The sequence below is a fragment of the Pleurodeles waltl genome, chromosome 7 (assembly GCF_031143425.1).
Source record: "Pleurodeles waltl isolate 20211129_DDA chromosome 7, aPleWal1.hap1.20221129, whole genome shotgun sequence".
NCBI classification, from domain to species: Eukaryota; Metazoa; Chordata; class Amphibia; order Caudata; family Salamandridae; genus Pleurodeles; species Pleurodeles waltl.
In genome coordinates this window covers 569547450-569560351 of record NC_090446.1, presented here as the reverse complement: position 1 = coordinate 569560351, position 12902 = coordinate 569547450, and the positions used below count along the sequence as shown (strand labels likewise).

The window sequence follows — 12902 nt, the reverse complement described above, 5'->3', positions numbered from 1 at the left end:
CCATTGGTACCAAAACTTTGAAAAATATGAAAAATGTGCTAATCCCATTGGCTAGCAGGGTCTTTTCTCCCGTCAGCCAATGTGGTATTGCAGTACCTGGGAATGTGCCGTGGTACCTCACAATCTAATTGGCGAGCTGTAACAGCTCAAGAAAATACTGAGGGGGCCATTACAGGACTCAGAGACTTGGTCACCATGTCCTAAAAAGTTTTTTTACAAGGGCATAAGGGGGCAGGATATGGATACAATGAACCCCAGCCACTTGTGGGGTGCGGTGGGTTCAGAGGGAAAACTTTTCCAGCCATGATTACATATAAAAAAAGAAAGAAATTCTACATGTGTGACTCAGTACTGTCCTTCCATAAGGTACTTTGATACTCATGCGCTACCCATGTTGCAAGCTTCTTTCCCATGGTATTGTAGTAATATGCAAGCTTCACTGAGGAAGCTTGCACTGTACTGCAGTACGATGGGGTGGAAGCTTGCAGTACGGGTGCTACAAGAGTACTAGTGTACCTGAAAAAACTGAGGAAACAGAGTAGTTTGGACACGCACTGCTGAAACGCATGTGCAGCAGGGAGTGTCTGCACATGAGGGGTTCAGTGCAGGTGTGGCCAACCCCTCCACACACAACTGAAGGCTGAGCATGGAAGGGGTTAGCTGCTTGCGGGGATTGCTGCATGTGGGAGTTGAATGCATGCAGACATTTTAAACACCCAGGGGGATGGTGCAGGGCCTGCATGCAGACCAGGCCCTGCCGGTAACCCCGCCCAAGGTTTAGGCCCATGCCAGGATTGGCTGCACACAGGGGGCTGGGACCTGCAGCCATACCCCTTAGTGCACAGCTGTGTTTTGTTTTTTGGTAGTAACATTAAATATGTGTTTTATGCAACCACGTGTAGTATTATAAATCACATTTTAAATATAAAGTGCATTGCATGGAAAAACATGCATTCTAAAATGTGTTTTTCTTTTGTAGTACATTGATACTGTAATGTAGGTTTAACAAGACATCAAAAGAAAGAAAATAAAGTGCAATGAGGAACAATGTAACCTTTTACTGGCAGGGTTCAGCGTTTACAATGTTTACTTGAGAACATTAAGGTGGATTCATTAATAGATGCTTGCATCGAAGATTGGACTGCAAGGGTGACCTTAGCAGGAATGCTAATTAATGATTTAAGAGCAGCACTGTCATTCTGAAAGGTTTTTTTTCAGCACTTTAAAAATAAAAATGATGTGTTTAATTGCCGATTACACTTTGTGCATATGCTAGAAAGAGAGAAAATGAACGAGGGAGAAAGTATGGCAGTGTCTGGAAACGCTTAGACGCTTGGGGAAGAAGACACAATGAATCAGGTAGAAGGCCACCGCCATCTTAGCACTACGCTTTCTAAGGTAGCCTACTTCTATTTCATGGAATTCCACTCACTTTGTCCTTTGACAAGCACCCCCCACCCCTTGATTTCGCTTTCTTTGTCATCCCTCTATCTCTATTTCCTCCTCCCCTACAGCCCTCTATGTTTCCTCTTTCAGGTCTTGTTTAGAGATTATTCAATTTGCAATGTTCACCTAACATGACATCACATGAGGTTCCCTATTTTCCCTTCTTCCCTCATCATGTCAGTCTCACGCCATCACTCATAAAGTACAAAAAGGGTGTACTGGCTCATGACATTCAAGAAGCCCCTCAGAGCCCTTCCTTCTAACCCTCCCTTCCTACATGCCCAACAACAAAGAAACTCCCCTTCCACTATCCCGAATCATCCCCAAGCCCTCCTTCATATATATATACACAATCCAGGACTGTCCCTTTCTGTTTCACTATCAAACACTCCAATACTCCTTGGCCAGGTTTAAGCTCTCGCAAAGAGAGTAGTCAAAATTATCATCTTTCCTTTAAAGTTTTGTGTCGATGACGCACTTTGCAAAGTAACAACATTGATAATTAGTACAAAATGTCCCTGTGGTTGAACAGTTTTTGTAAGAAAATGCCCTGAAAACCTTAATTTGTTTGAGATTTTAATGCAACAAAATATTTTTGGGGAAGGAGGTTTTCTTGAAAACCCCACTTTTTGTAGCATTTTTCAACTACTTTGTTAAAATTCACTAATGTCGTGGCTCAAGCATAAAATAAAAAAATGGCAAGCCGTGTCCTTAAATACAGCAAATAAGTTCCCTTCTTCCTTGTGTCTTCCTCTTAGCTCTTCTTTGTTAGTCTCAGCACCTTGAGGCAGCATACGCCATTTTTACTGCTGCCCACAGACCTCCCTCTCGCTGATTTTAGGGGGAGGGGGGGTGCTGCCCTCCCTCCTTCCTTCGAAAGGGGCCCGGGTGGCTCAGTATAGCCCGTTCTTAATAAATGACACTCGCGGCGTCTCCTTGGTTGTGGCCCCCTCTTGTGGTAGTTCCATCACACGCATTGCAACGCAGCCTCGTGGTCTGGGTGTGATACCTTCCCCTGTAGCACTCTCCCTGGCCTTGAGAATGGCACAAGAGGGGATTATAAGGGGAAAACCGCCCACCATTAACACGTTAATACCTTAAACACACCAGCAGGATACAACACATGAGCGTCAAACAGTTAACTATTAAAAAACACCAAGCAATCTTTATTTTCTCTGTGAAAATTACAGTTCTTATGTAATATTATGTAAGACAGGTTGAAAAATGTTGTCATTTTGAATCATGTTTAAGCCGAATAACCCAATCACATGTCCAAATTATATAAGTGATTTCCAAAACATTATTTGAAATAAAACATGTATTACTTTACGTGATACTTTTTTTCTAGAGCGCTCATACAATGAAGAAGCGACTTCAGACCCCAATTGATCATACATGCAACAGAAAAGCTTTTTGCAAATCGTCACATTTTTAATGTAACACAAGTCACTGCCTTTAATTTCATATGTCATCCTTCATATCAACTTTAGTTCAAAATATAACTTCAGCCATTGCGATCATTAGTTAAAGCAGGTTGGTGTATTGCCATAAATAGTCACTGCTTTGCCTTCAACATGTGGATGCATGTGTGGTTTTGACAGTAATAAATACATTGTATACACATATATACGCTCATATAGCCTGTATGGTAAAATATGTATTTTCACATTTGCTATATAATTAGTCCATTCCTTTGGGGAAGGGGGGATATTAGAGTAATGTGACGTCACTTCCTGGCACACCACTTCCTCTCAAGTCGCTCAGCCTGATTACGTTGCACATTGCAATGCTAACTATTCCACCCCACTAGTTTTAGGACCCTACTAACCGAGTGTGTCATAACATTCCATCATCATCCCAGGGCTAAAAGATTCTGGATAGTTTATCTAGGTTCTGAACAGGATTCGTGTTCGCTCCTTTTAACCCCGACTCACTCCTCCCTCCCCGACCCAAGAATATCATTTAAGGATGTGGGTGGACACAGCTGCTCACGAGACCTTAGATCGCTGCAGTAACAAAGAACAAAACACTGAAGACGCTTCTGTACACATTTACTTCCAGCCAATCATAGGACACAAATGCGTATGATGTCACAGCTGAGCTACTCTGCTCAAACTCAAATGTTTAACCGCATGTCCCTAGCCTTAAGGTCGATCCACTACTTGCCCCTAGGGGGTTCCCAGTTTCATGTGTGAGTAACTCATCTAAGCAGGGCGTTTCCTTTGCATTCTGGGGCTTGTATCCCCGTTATCCCATTGTAAATGTAGGACTTCAAAGCCCAGGCAAAGACACATTCTTGTCAGGATTACTCTTAAACAGGCGAACGCTTGTGAGCTCAGGAATGACTCAACCTGCCTTTTATGGGGTCGGCTCTCACTGCTCGCGCCACGAACCACTGGCCAGTCATCTGCAGGTTGCAGGAAGCTATTTCTCATTTCTAGCACAGCTGAGACGGACATGCTCGTGATGAATATTGAAATATTCTGTCTTATTTAGAAGAAGCTTGAAAACTGCAATCTTAGGTCTTGCCCGTAGGTGTTCTGTGGGCCAAATAATATTAATATTTAATGATAAGGCAGCTCAGTGAATGATGCACCGGCTGTGAAAATAACTTGTTCTGTATACAGAGTATGAATACCACCCTCTATGAAATGTAGCACATTTCAATATTATACCTCTTCATTTTATAGACTGGACCCTACCAGAAACAGTAAATAAATCGCCATAAAAATCAACACCAAATCACAGTGAAAACGTTTGTAGCACAACTTGTACCTGAAAATGGGTTTATTTAAGGAGCGGCCTCAAAGAGTTCACTCGCCTCACTTTTTACTGAGTGTGAAGGATTCAAAGCACTGTCACTTGCTACAATTCTTTCTGCTTCTCATTCCCTTGTTTTCCTGATGTGTTACCAACATCAGGAGCATCGAAGGCTGAGTCACTCTAGTTCGGCCCAGGCTTCTGTAGGAGGCACACTAACCTGTCAAACTTGTTTACTTGGATTTGAATTTGGAACTTGCAGATTACACACTCATCTGAGCAGCATGTTCATCAACCTACAGAGCTATCTTCCTAGACAGCATGCAGTACCTACTGTTTGTCAAGTGTTCTTGCTGAGGTGTGTTAGAATATTGTGTAAATCAAGGTAAAATGGGGAATGTGGTTCCTTTGGAGTTCATTATTAAGCATTTGCTTTCTTTAAGTATTTGTATCTGTATGTTTCAACTCATGAACACATATTTTGCTACTTTTAGGATAATTAACCTTTAAGAAAACAAGTTGCAATTAAAATGTAGAAGACTTGTATGAGGGATGCTTCGAAGAAATAGAAAAAAAATATAGCATCGAGTTGATCTATTTTAATCTGGTTGACAAAACAATTTTGAGAGTAATTGTGGTATGTATACAATTCAGTAAGGGTGCTACAAATATTTGTGAAGTGATGGCGGGACAGACACACAAATGGATATAAGGTTTTGGTTGTCAAATACAGATGTGATAAGGAGGATGCCCTGCTTTTAAGATATACGTTTTAAATGTATTCAGCGAAGGATTTTTTTTACCACAATGATTGTACATGTGAAATATACTGAGTTTGACTTCTTCGATAGCTCTTGAAAATTCGCCAAAGCTGACTACTTCCAAAGTTTCATGGGGGAGATATGCTACTAACAAGAAGTGTCTCAGACTTATAATCCTGATGAAGACCTCTAAATATCCTCTAAGCGGTCAAAACGCCATCCACTCATTAAAGTTGTGCACTCTTTACCACCCACCCACACAGTAAAGCATTGTAGGGATCTGATTTATATAACTGAATTTTGTAAGTTTGCGCCAAAAAATTAAGCAAATGCGGTACTAAAAAAAGAATAAATCAGGCCCTAAATGCAGTAAACTCTTCGGTTCCTGCTTGTGGCTAAAGATGACTGACAGCCAAAACTTGTCATATTTATATGTGTCTCTCCTGCCAAGTTCCGCTGTAATTTCCATACTGCAATCCCTTGAGCACTGCTCATCACTTCACCAATACTTACTGAAAGGTATACAAGTGACAGAGATACACATAAAAGGACATACCCAATTGACTAAAATAGACGAATAAGATACTGTGTGGCCATTCCAATTCTGTGGAGCGTCCCTGCTAACACTGTTCTACGTGATATTTGTAACTTGCTGATGAAAAGGTCGATCATTCCATGTGTGGAAAAATAAGAGTTCCTGTGTTGAGACAGATATACTTAACAAAATTAACGAAAATACTAATTAACTTCGACGAAGCCTTATCTCCCTACTCACCTACTCGGCCTGATTCCTTGTGCCTGGCACCCAATCGAGCACTTTGGTATCAAAAACAGCGGAGCCAGTGACTCTTTAGGGGCTCCTCCCCTGTGCCCACAAGCCTTTCCCTTACTGTTTTCCGTGAGATTGCTCAGTGAGCTAAACAACCTACTGTGGCGACCTCTTTGCAGTTTGGAGTCATGCTCTTTAAGTGTGTCAAGTTAGCTCAGTGGGCTTTTGTGCCTGCAGACACAATATACATGTAGCGTGTTCTAATCAAGGCACAGTGGCTTAGGGTGGTTAATGCACCGGCTGCGGAGATGTGTGTGTAAACCTATGGTTCACGTGCGAGCAGGGTAGTATAACGGGCTAAGTGATCTGCTGTAGAGACCTCTGTGCAGCTTGCTTTTTAATGTTTCTGTTCTTGAAGGGCAGAGTCTGCACCGGAGGGTAGATGCGTCACTATTACTTAAAATCCAAGACAGAACTCAATTCATGGAGGTTACCGGATATCTCTGAGAATTAAGTTGCTGAATTTAATGTTTGAATACACTGCCACACAAAACACTGTCCCTTTCGAAATGAAACATTTTACATATGTTTTCCTGTATTAAAAATGAATTGACAAACGCAGCATACAAGACAATAATAATTCCAGCTTTAAACACGTTTTAGTAAGGTCCGATATGTAAGTTTAGACACATTAATGCAAACTGAAATGTTCTTGCACACCACTTCCCTCTCACCCCCATTCTGTAGGATGTGGATTCCCAGAGGTTTAAAACTTTATAGGTATTGTTATGCATAGCAGCGCAACACATCTCAACCGTCCACTTTCAGTCAGAGGGGACGCAGTCTGTTCATTTTTTAAACCCGGCTTTGTCCCCTTATAAGTTTTCTCGAGGGTGGAAACTTTCAAAACAAACTTTAATATCTCACCGATGTTTTTTCCCTTCCCCTCCCCACAAAAGACATCCCGGAAAGCCCTCTGCAGTTTTGTACACAGCTCCCGCCCTCTTTCACAGAAGGAGTCCCTTGAGTGACAGGTGGTGGGGAGTACCCTCATCCGCCCTCCTCCTTCCAGACAAACAACAATTGCACCTGTGTGAGCAGAACAGGTGCCGCCCCCCCCCCCCCCCCACACACACACTCCCCCACACACCTGAAATCTAATCCACTTGAGTCAGAGTCTGGAATACCCATGTTCGCAAAAATGGAAAAGGATACCACGGGCGGGCTCCCGTTACAGCACCGCTAGCCACGTCCGGCCCGGAGGGGGAGGCGAACGTGGCGCAGAGAAAAATTGCCCTCTTTTTCCTCTCAGAATACAGTGTCTTGGCTTAAAAAAACATTTCCGGTTCTCGTTCAGTGTAAATCCACCGCAGACTAAAATTCGTAACTGGTTTACTTGTGAAATTCACGTTTTTGCCTGTTAACCCAACGCCCAGCCTATATCAGGCCCTGGAAGACAAGACGCTAGCCTAATCGTTAACACAATGTGTCCAAGGTTTGTTGCCTCCATTTTGAAATCTGAGAACCTCACACTCCTTTCCTCAAACCCCACCTGGTTAGACATAGTCCCGCTTGTCAATTGGTGGAGCTGTGGAGCGGGCAGAGGGCGCAGAGTACCCCACTCGCTGCTGGTAGCGGTCATCTTGGGGGGGACAGGAGCAGCACAGCAGGGCCCCACCCAGCAGCAGCATTGCGCTGCCCCCCCAACCAATGTAAAGGGAGGACCCCAACTCCCGCTTGAGGGGCTCAGCCACCAGTGGGTTGTAGAAGTCCCGGATGATAAAGTTGGCAGACCAGCAGACAGGTATGAGGCAGAGCAGGCCCGACAGAATGAAGAGGACGCCGGCCACCACCATGATGCGTGCCTTGGCACCCGCATCGTCCACGCAGTTAGTGCACTTGGCACCAATGATGCTGACAAAGAGGCCCAGCACTGCCATCAAGATGGAGATGACGGTGAGGGCTCGGGCGGCCTGCAGGTCCTGAGGCAAGGCGAGCATGGAGTCATAGATCTTGCACTGCATCTGGCCGGTACTTTGCACAATGCAATTCATCCACAGGCCCTCCCAGATAATCTGAGCCACCACAATGCTGTTACCGATGAAGGCCGTCACTTTCCACATGGGCAAAGCGCAAGCAATAACGGCGCACAGCCAACCCACCATACTGAGGGAGATGCCCATAATCTCGAGCCCAGCAGATGGCATCTTGTGGTTCCTTACCCCCAGGAGAGGAGTAGAATTTACAGATGATGTCTCAGGAATGTACGCTTGAAAGTGTCACGTCACAGACTCTCCAGTGGGTGCTAAGTATCAAATTCTTGAAGGGTTTGTCACTGAATGAATATGATTGAAGAGTTGGCTCACAAAAGGCCTGTGGGTTCAAGGAATCCTCAATAAATGGCAACAAACAACTAAGTGGGTGTAGTAACTAGGGAAATTCACTTAACAGAGTTCCAAGAAATCTCAGTTGGGAACTAACAGCAGAGTGAGTGCAAGCACATTCTCTTGAAAAGAATAAGTCCAAGAGAACACCTTTAGGCGCCAAAAACTGCAGAAGAGTAGGGGTGTTCACTTAACGAAGATGGTTCCATGAATTGTTTGTTGGCCTTCCATGTCAGCCTCTCTGTGCCTATATAGTAGCTAACTTCCAACCGTTGGTGGTTCAGAACTAGGGTCCCTTTCTTGGTTGCCTTCAATCAGAGTGGTTGAACATCAGGAGCGTTGACTCTTCATCTGTCCCTGTGGTTGCGCGCGAAGAGTGTGTATCATCTACGACTGCCACTGTGCAAGCGACCGACAGCCATTGTGCGAGCGACAGAAGTATCAGGTATCGTCTCTTTCTGGCAGAGCCTTGGGTTTCAGATTATCGAAGTGCTTGAGTGTCAGAGGTATCAAGTAGACTTCAGATCCATGTGGTTGAAAGCCCGGGGTATCAGGTAGTCTTTGGCTTTCGTGGTTGAGGAAATGGGATCACGGATAATCATCCCTCCAAGGGATTGAGGTGTGGGGTTGCCTTTCTTGAGAGCAGCTGAGCATCAGGGGTACAGGGCAGTCTCCGTTCCCTGAAGGGGGGCAGGGCCGGAATCTTCAGTGGTCAAACCTCGACGTCACCAGAGGTCGCAAGTGTTCTCTGACCCCAAGGGTGCAGGTGCTCCTGCGCGCCTCTGTGCAGTGCAGTGGGCTGTGCACACACAGCTCTTTATAGAGCACCTGCCGATGGGCGTGTCCTAGGAGGGAGGGTACGACCTGGGGAGGCGTCACTGACGTCGTGTTGGGAACCGAAGCCCTCTGTTCCCTCCGGGACGCGCTCAGTCACGGGCTTTGTTCCTTGTTTCTCGGATCTCATACTTTGCCATTGTTGTGGGCTGCGGAGTGGGCAGCACACCGAGGACGGGAGGCAGGCCGGAGGAATGAGTGGGGCTGAAAGAGGAGGAGGGAGAGCGAGGCAGAAGGCGAGGAGCAAGAGAGAGGGAATGAGCGAGAGAGTCAGCACAGGAGGTGATTAAGGAGGGGTGGAGGGAGAAGATGAGGAAAGAAGAGAGAGAGGAGGCGGGGGAATAGAGGGAGCAATTAGAGTGAGAGTAGGAGGGAGTTAACTAGGAGAGGGGGAACGAGGAAGGCGAGGAAAGGAGGAGGGAACTGGAATGGACGGAGGAGAGGAGCGTAGGCCCAGAGAAGGAGCGCCGAAGAAGCAAAGGTAAAAAAAGGGTCCATAGACAGAAAAAGTAAAAGAGGGAGGAAGAAAAAGAAAGAACGTGAAGAAAAGTTAAACTCGTGAAGGGATGAAAGGAAAAGAGAGAAGACGGGTAGAATGGTGACTCGGTGTGCACACGTGTATCCCACAAACCCGACTAGACGTCTACGACAGTAATGAGTATGGGGCCCCTCAAGCCGTCACATGGACGTCCTGTTATTTAATGTCACAAGCTACGTCTGTCACGTGACCAGCCCAGCCACATCTAACTCACCACCTGCCAGGTCTATCACATTACCGACGAGAGTATCTTACGGCCACCAGTGTTATCAGGCCAGTGACCACGACTGTCACATCACCAGCCACGACTGTCACATCACGAGATGTCATTTGCTTCATCCATCAAGCCCAATACTTCACACTCCACGAATTTCACATCACCAGCCAGCACAAGCACACCACCAAGCGTCGAATCGCATCACCCTCAGTGTAACACATCACCACACAAGAACTTTCACATTACCAGCAAACACCATACCATCACCAGGTTTCATATCACATGACTACATGAACTTTCACATCTCTAGCCAGCACCATCATATCAGCAGTTGTGATATTGCATGACCCACAGGGCTAATACATCACACACAAGCCCTTTCACATTACCAGCCAGCATCATCAAATCACCAAGTGTCATATTGCATCACCCACAGGGCTTACGTCACACTCAAAAACTTTCACATCACCAGCCTGGGCCATCCTATTACTCCGAGCCTCTACCAATAACTGAAAAACTAACAGAAAGGTTGTCAACAAAGGGGAAAGCTTATTTTATAATGTTGCACATTATTTATGTATATATTTGACCCTGATATTCTAAGATTTTGATGCAGAGCTTTCTAAGTTGACACATCTCCTCCAGGTCTAACCATCTCCATAATTCATTGCCCTCTTCATTTCATCTTCTGAATAGTGAAGGGGAGAGTTTTATGCAGCCTTTAATGTTGTCCACACACCATCTGTTAAGGAATCCCTAGACCCTATGTCTTTCAGGTACTGGCACCTATTGCCAGCAAGCACTGATGAGAAGCCCGGGAACCAGTAACTTTCAGTACCCAGAATCCCTCTTGCTGCTCCTATGAGGTGTCTCCTCTTTAGAGTATTGGGATCGTTTGATCCCTATTTGATGCACTCATAGTGAATGAGCCCAGATATTGACACATACACGTTGTGCAATGCTATAGTAAAAGAGGATTTTCCCTTTGTTGCGATCCTTCCTGATAGTTTTCCAGTCTCTGATTGGGGCTCATTTTGTTCAGTATATATGTGGGTGAGAGTTGACCCTTTCTCATATTTCCTTCTTTGCTCCCATACATAAAAACTCAGGTAAATGAAGCTCTGTGGTCATGGAGAATATAAGATGCTATTAAAAAATGATTTTGTATAGACCCTGTGGTGGTGTGCTTTGTGGACATCTCAGTTACCAGAACTCAAGACCTTCACCCACTGAAGTGGCTTGCTTCATTTTCGGATCTGCTTCTCATCTGACCAAGGTGTCTGACATGGCCATGTGGCCCCAAACTGGGAGCACTTGATGGACATCCTGTGATAATGTTAATTGATATTGAAGATGTTTACAATAGGAATGCGATATCTGTAGTTAAGACTGGGGCATTTTTATTAGTGTTTACTATGGTCAGATTGAAAACAGGGCAGATAGTTTATGGGGACGCTGGGGGTATTAATTGTCCTCACATGCACATCCATAGCTCAATACGAGGAACAGGGCTAGACTGGGGAACCCAAAGCAGCCCAGGTTAAAATGCTCAAACCAGTCCTGCTCCTTTTTTTTTCTCCTTGCAAAATCTCTCTCTTTCCATCCATCCACTCTCTCCTTTCTCTCTCCTCCCTCTATAATCGCTTTCTCTCTAGCTCCCTCTCTCTCTCTCTTGAAGCTTCCCTATGTCTGTTGCAATTATCCTTAGGAGCTCAGGAAAGTGACAGAGGCACCAGGAGCAGCCCTAGACTTTTACAACCAGCCTGCAATTGCTCCTGCCCACCGGGGAAATGTCCGATGCAACAAGAGGCTGTTTGTTTTAGACAACTCCTACAAGCCTCACGGGGGTCAGAGGCTTCTGCCAGGCCCCGAGGTCCGATAATTGAGATGGACAAATATGATGATTTCCAGCCCATTGCCAGCATCAGCACCTTCCCCAACACTCACACCAATAACCACACCTACAACCACACCTGAGACACTGACAGGGTGTCAGACTCTGGGGCAGAAACTAGTACAGGTAGATGATGGTATAGCAAGCTTGCCAGGGCCTAAAGCAAACATGGACAATGGCCCCTCTGTGCTTTGATTGGATAATAAAAAAACAAGCATTAATTAGTGTGCATTGGGCCATAGCACTGGGCCTTGGTGTCACTGCACCTGCACCCTCTGCAGTGTTGGTAGCTGCACCCTTGCAGGGGGATATGGGGACTGTAAAACCATACAACATCATGCAGGCAATTGGACATATCAACCCAGACAGTGGGACAGGAATCAGACACTGGGAGAAAGAAGGTGAAATGGAGACACTGGAACCCAAATGTATAGACAGGTAAATATAGATACGAGGAAAGGAGAACATAGTCAGTGGTCCAGAGAACCCCACACATTGTGACAGTGAGCCAGAGACGTCAGGACATGGGAAGATAACCAGGACAGGCTAAAACGAACCTCCAGAAAAGGAAAGATAGAGGTGGGACAAAAACATGAGTTCTGAGAGCGGGAAACTGGGCAATGGGATAGAGGTACAAATGCAAAGAGAGAGTGATCTATGAGGCAGGGAAACATGGCCACCAAAGTCACCCACTGATCCACCCTTCCAGACAATGAACCATCTATCACTAACTTCTAACTCCTTCATTGTGCACTATCACTATATATAGGGTGCTCTTGCTCCTTAGCTCAGCCTACACTTTAGAAGATATATTACATGCATACTTTGGGACAGGAAAACAAAGGCACTGGGACGGGGCATGAAGGATGCCGTGTAAAAAGGTGGACAAAGTGCACCTATCTGATGAAAATGAAGAAAAAAAGACCACAGAAAGAAAACTAGAACCAATTTTAAAATATAAAAATATAGGGGATGGGAGGGTGGGGAAATAAGGCTATCGGATATATCGATCGAAAGCCACCAGGTCATCAAACCTTAAAATGGTGGCATAGCAGCTCAAAGTAGCCCTAATAAAGGATAATTGGGCTATACTCGGCTCCAAAATAGCCCAACACCCAGAGAGTGAACTGAAAGAGGCAGTCACTTACAACTGCACCTCTTTCCCAAAGATCCCGGGGAACAGACCTCACCTACTTTGACTGGCCCAAGACCCCCATTTTAGTAGTCGGTCTGCGTCATCTGAGTGGCAGGAAGGAAGGGAGTGACCTAGAGCGGTGTTTGGAACTATGGAGCAGGAGG

At 45.3% G+C, this 12902-nt stretch overlaps 1 protein-coding gene across 1 annotated transcript; it reads right to left on the bottom strand.

Annotated features, from left to right (window-relative positions):
• Nucleotides 1–6873: 6873 nt before the first annotated feature.
• Nucleotides 6874–8904, bottom strand: LOC138304358 (claudin-9-like). The gene has a single exon (XM_069244341.1). The coding sequence runs from the start codon at nucleotides 7941–7943 to the stop codon at nucleotides 7293–7295; it is 651 nt and encodes a 216-aa protein (XP_069100442.1). The 5' UTR covers nucleotides 7944–8904; the 3' UTR covers nucleotides 6874–7292.
• Between the last annotated feature and the right edge of the window lie 3998 nt (nucleotides 8905–12902).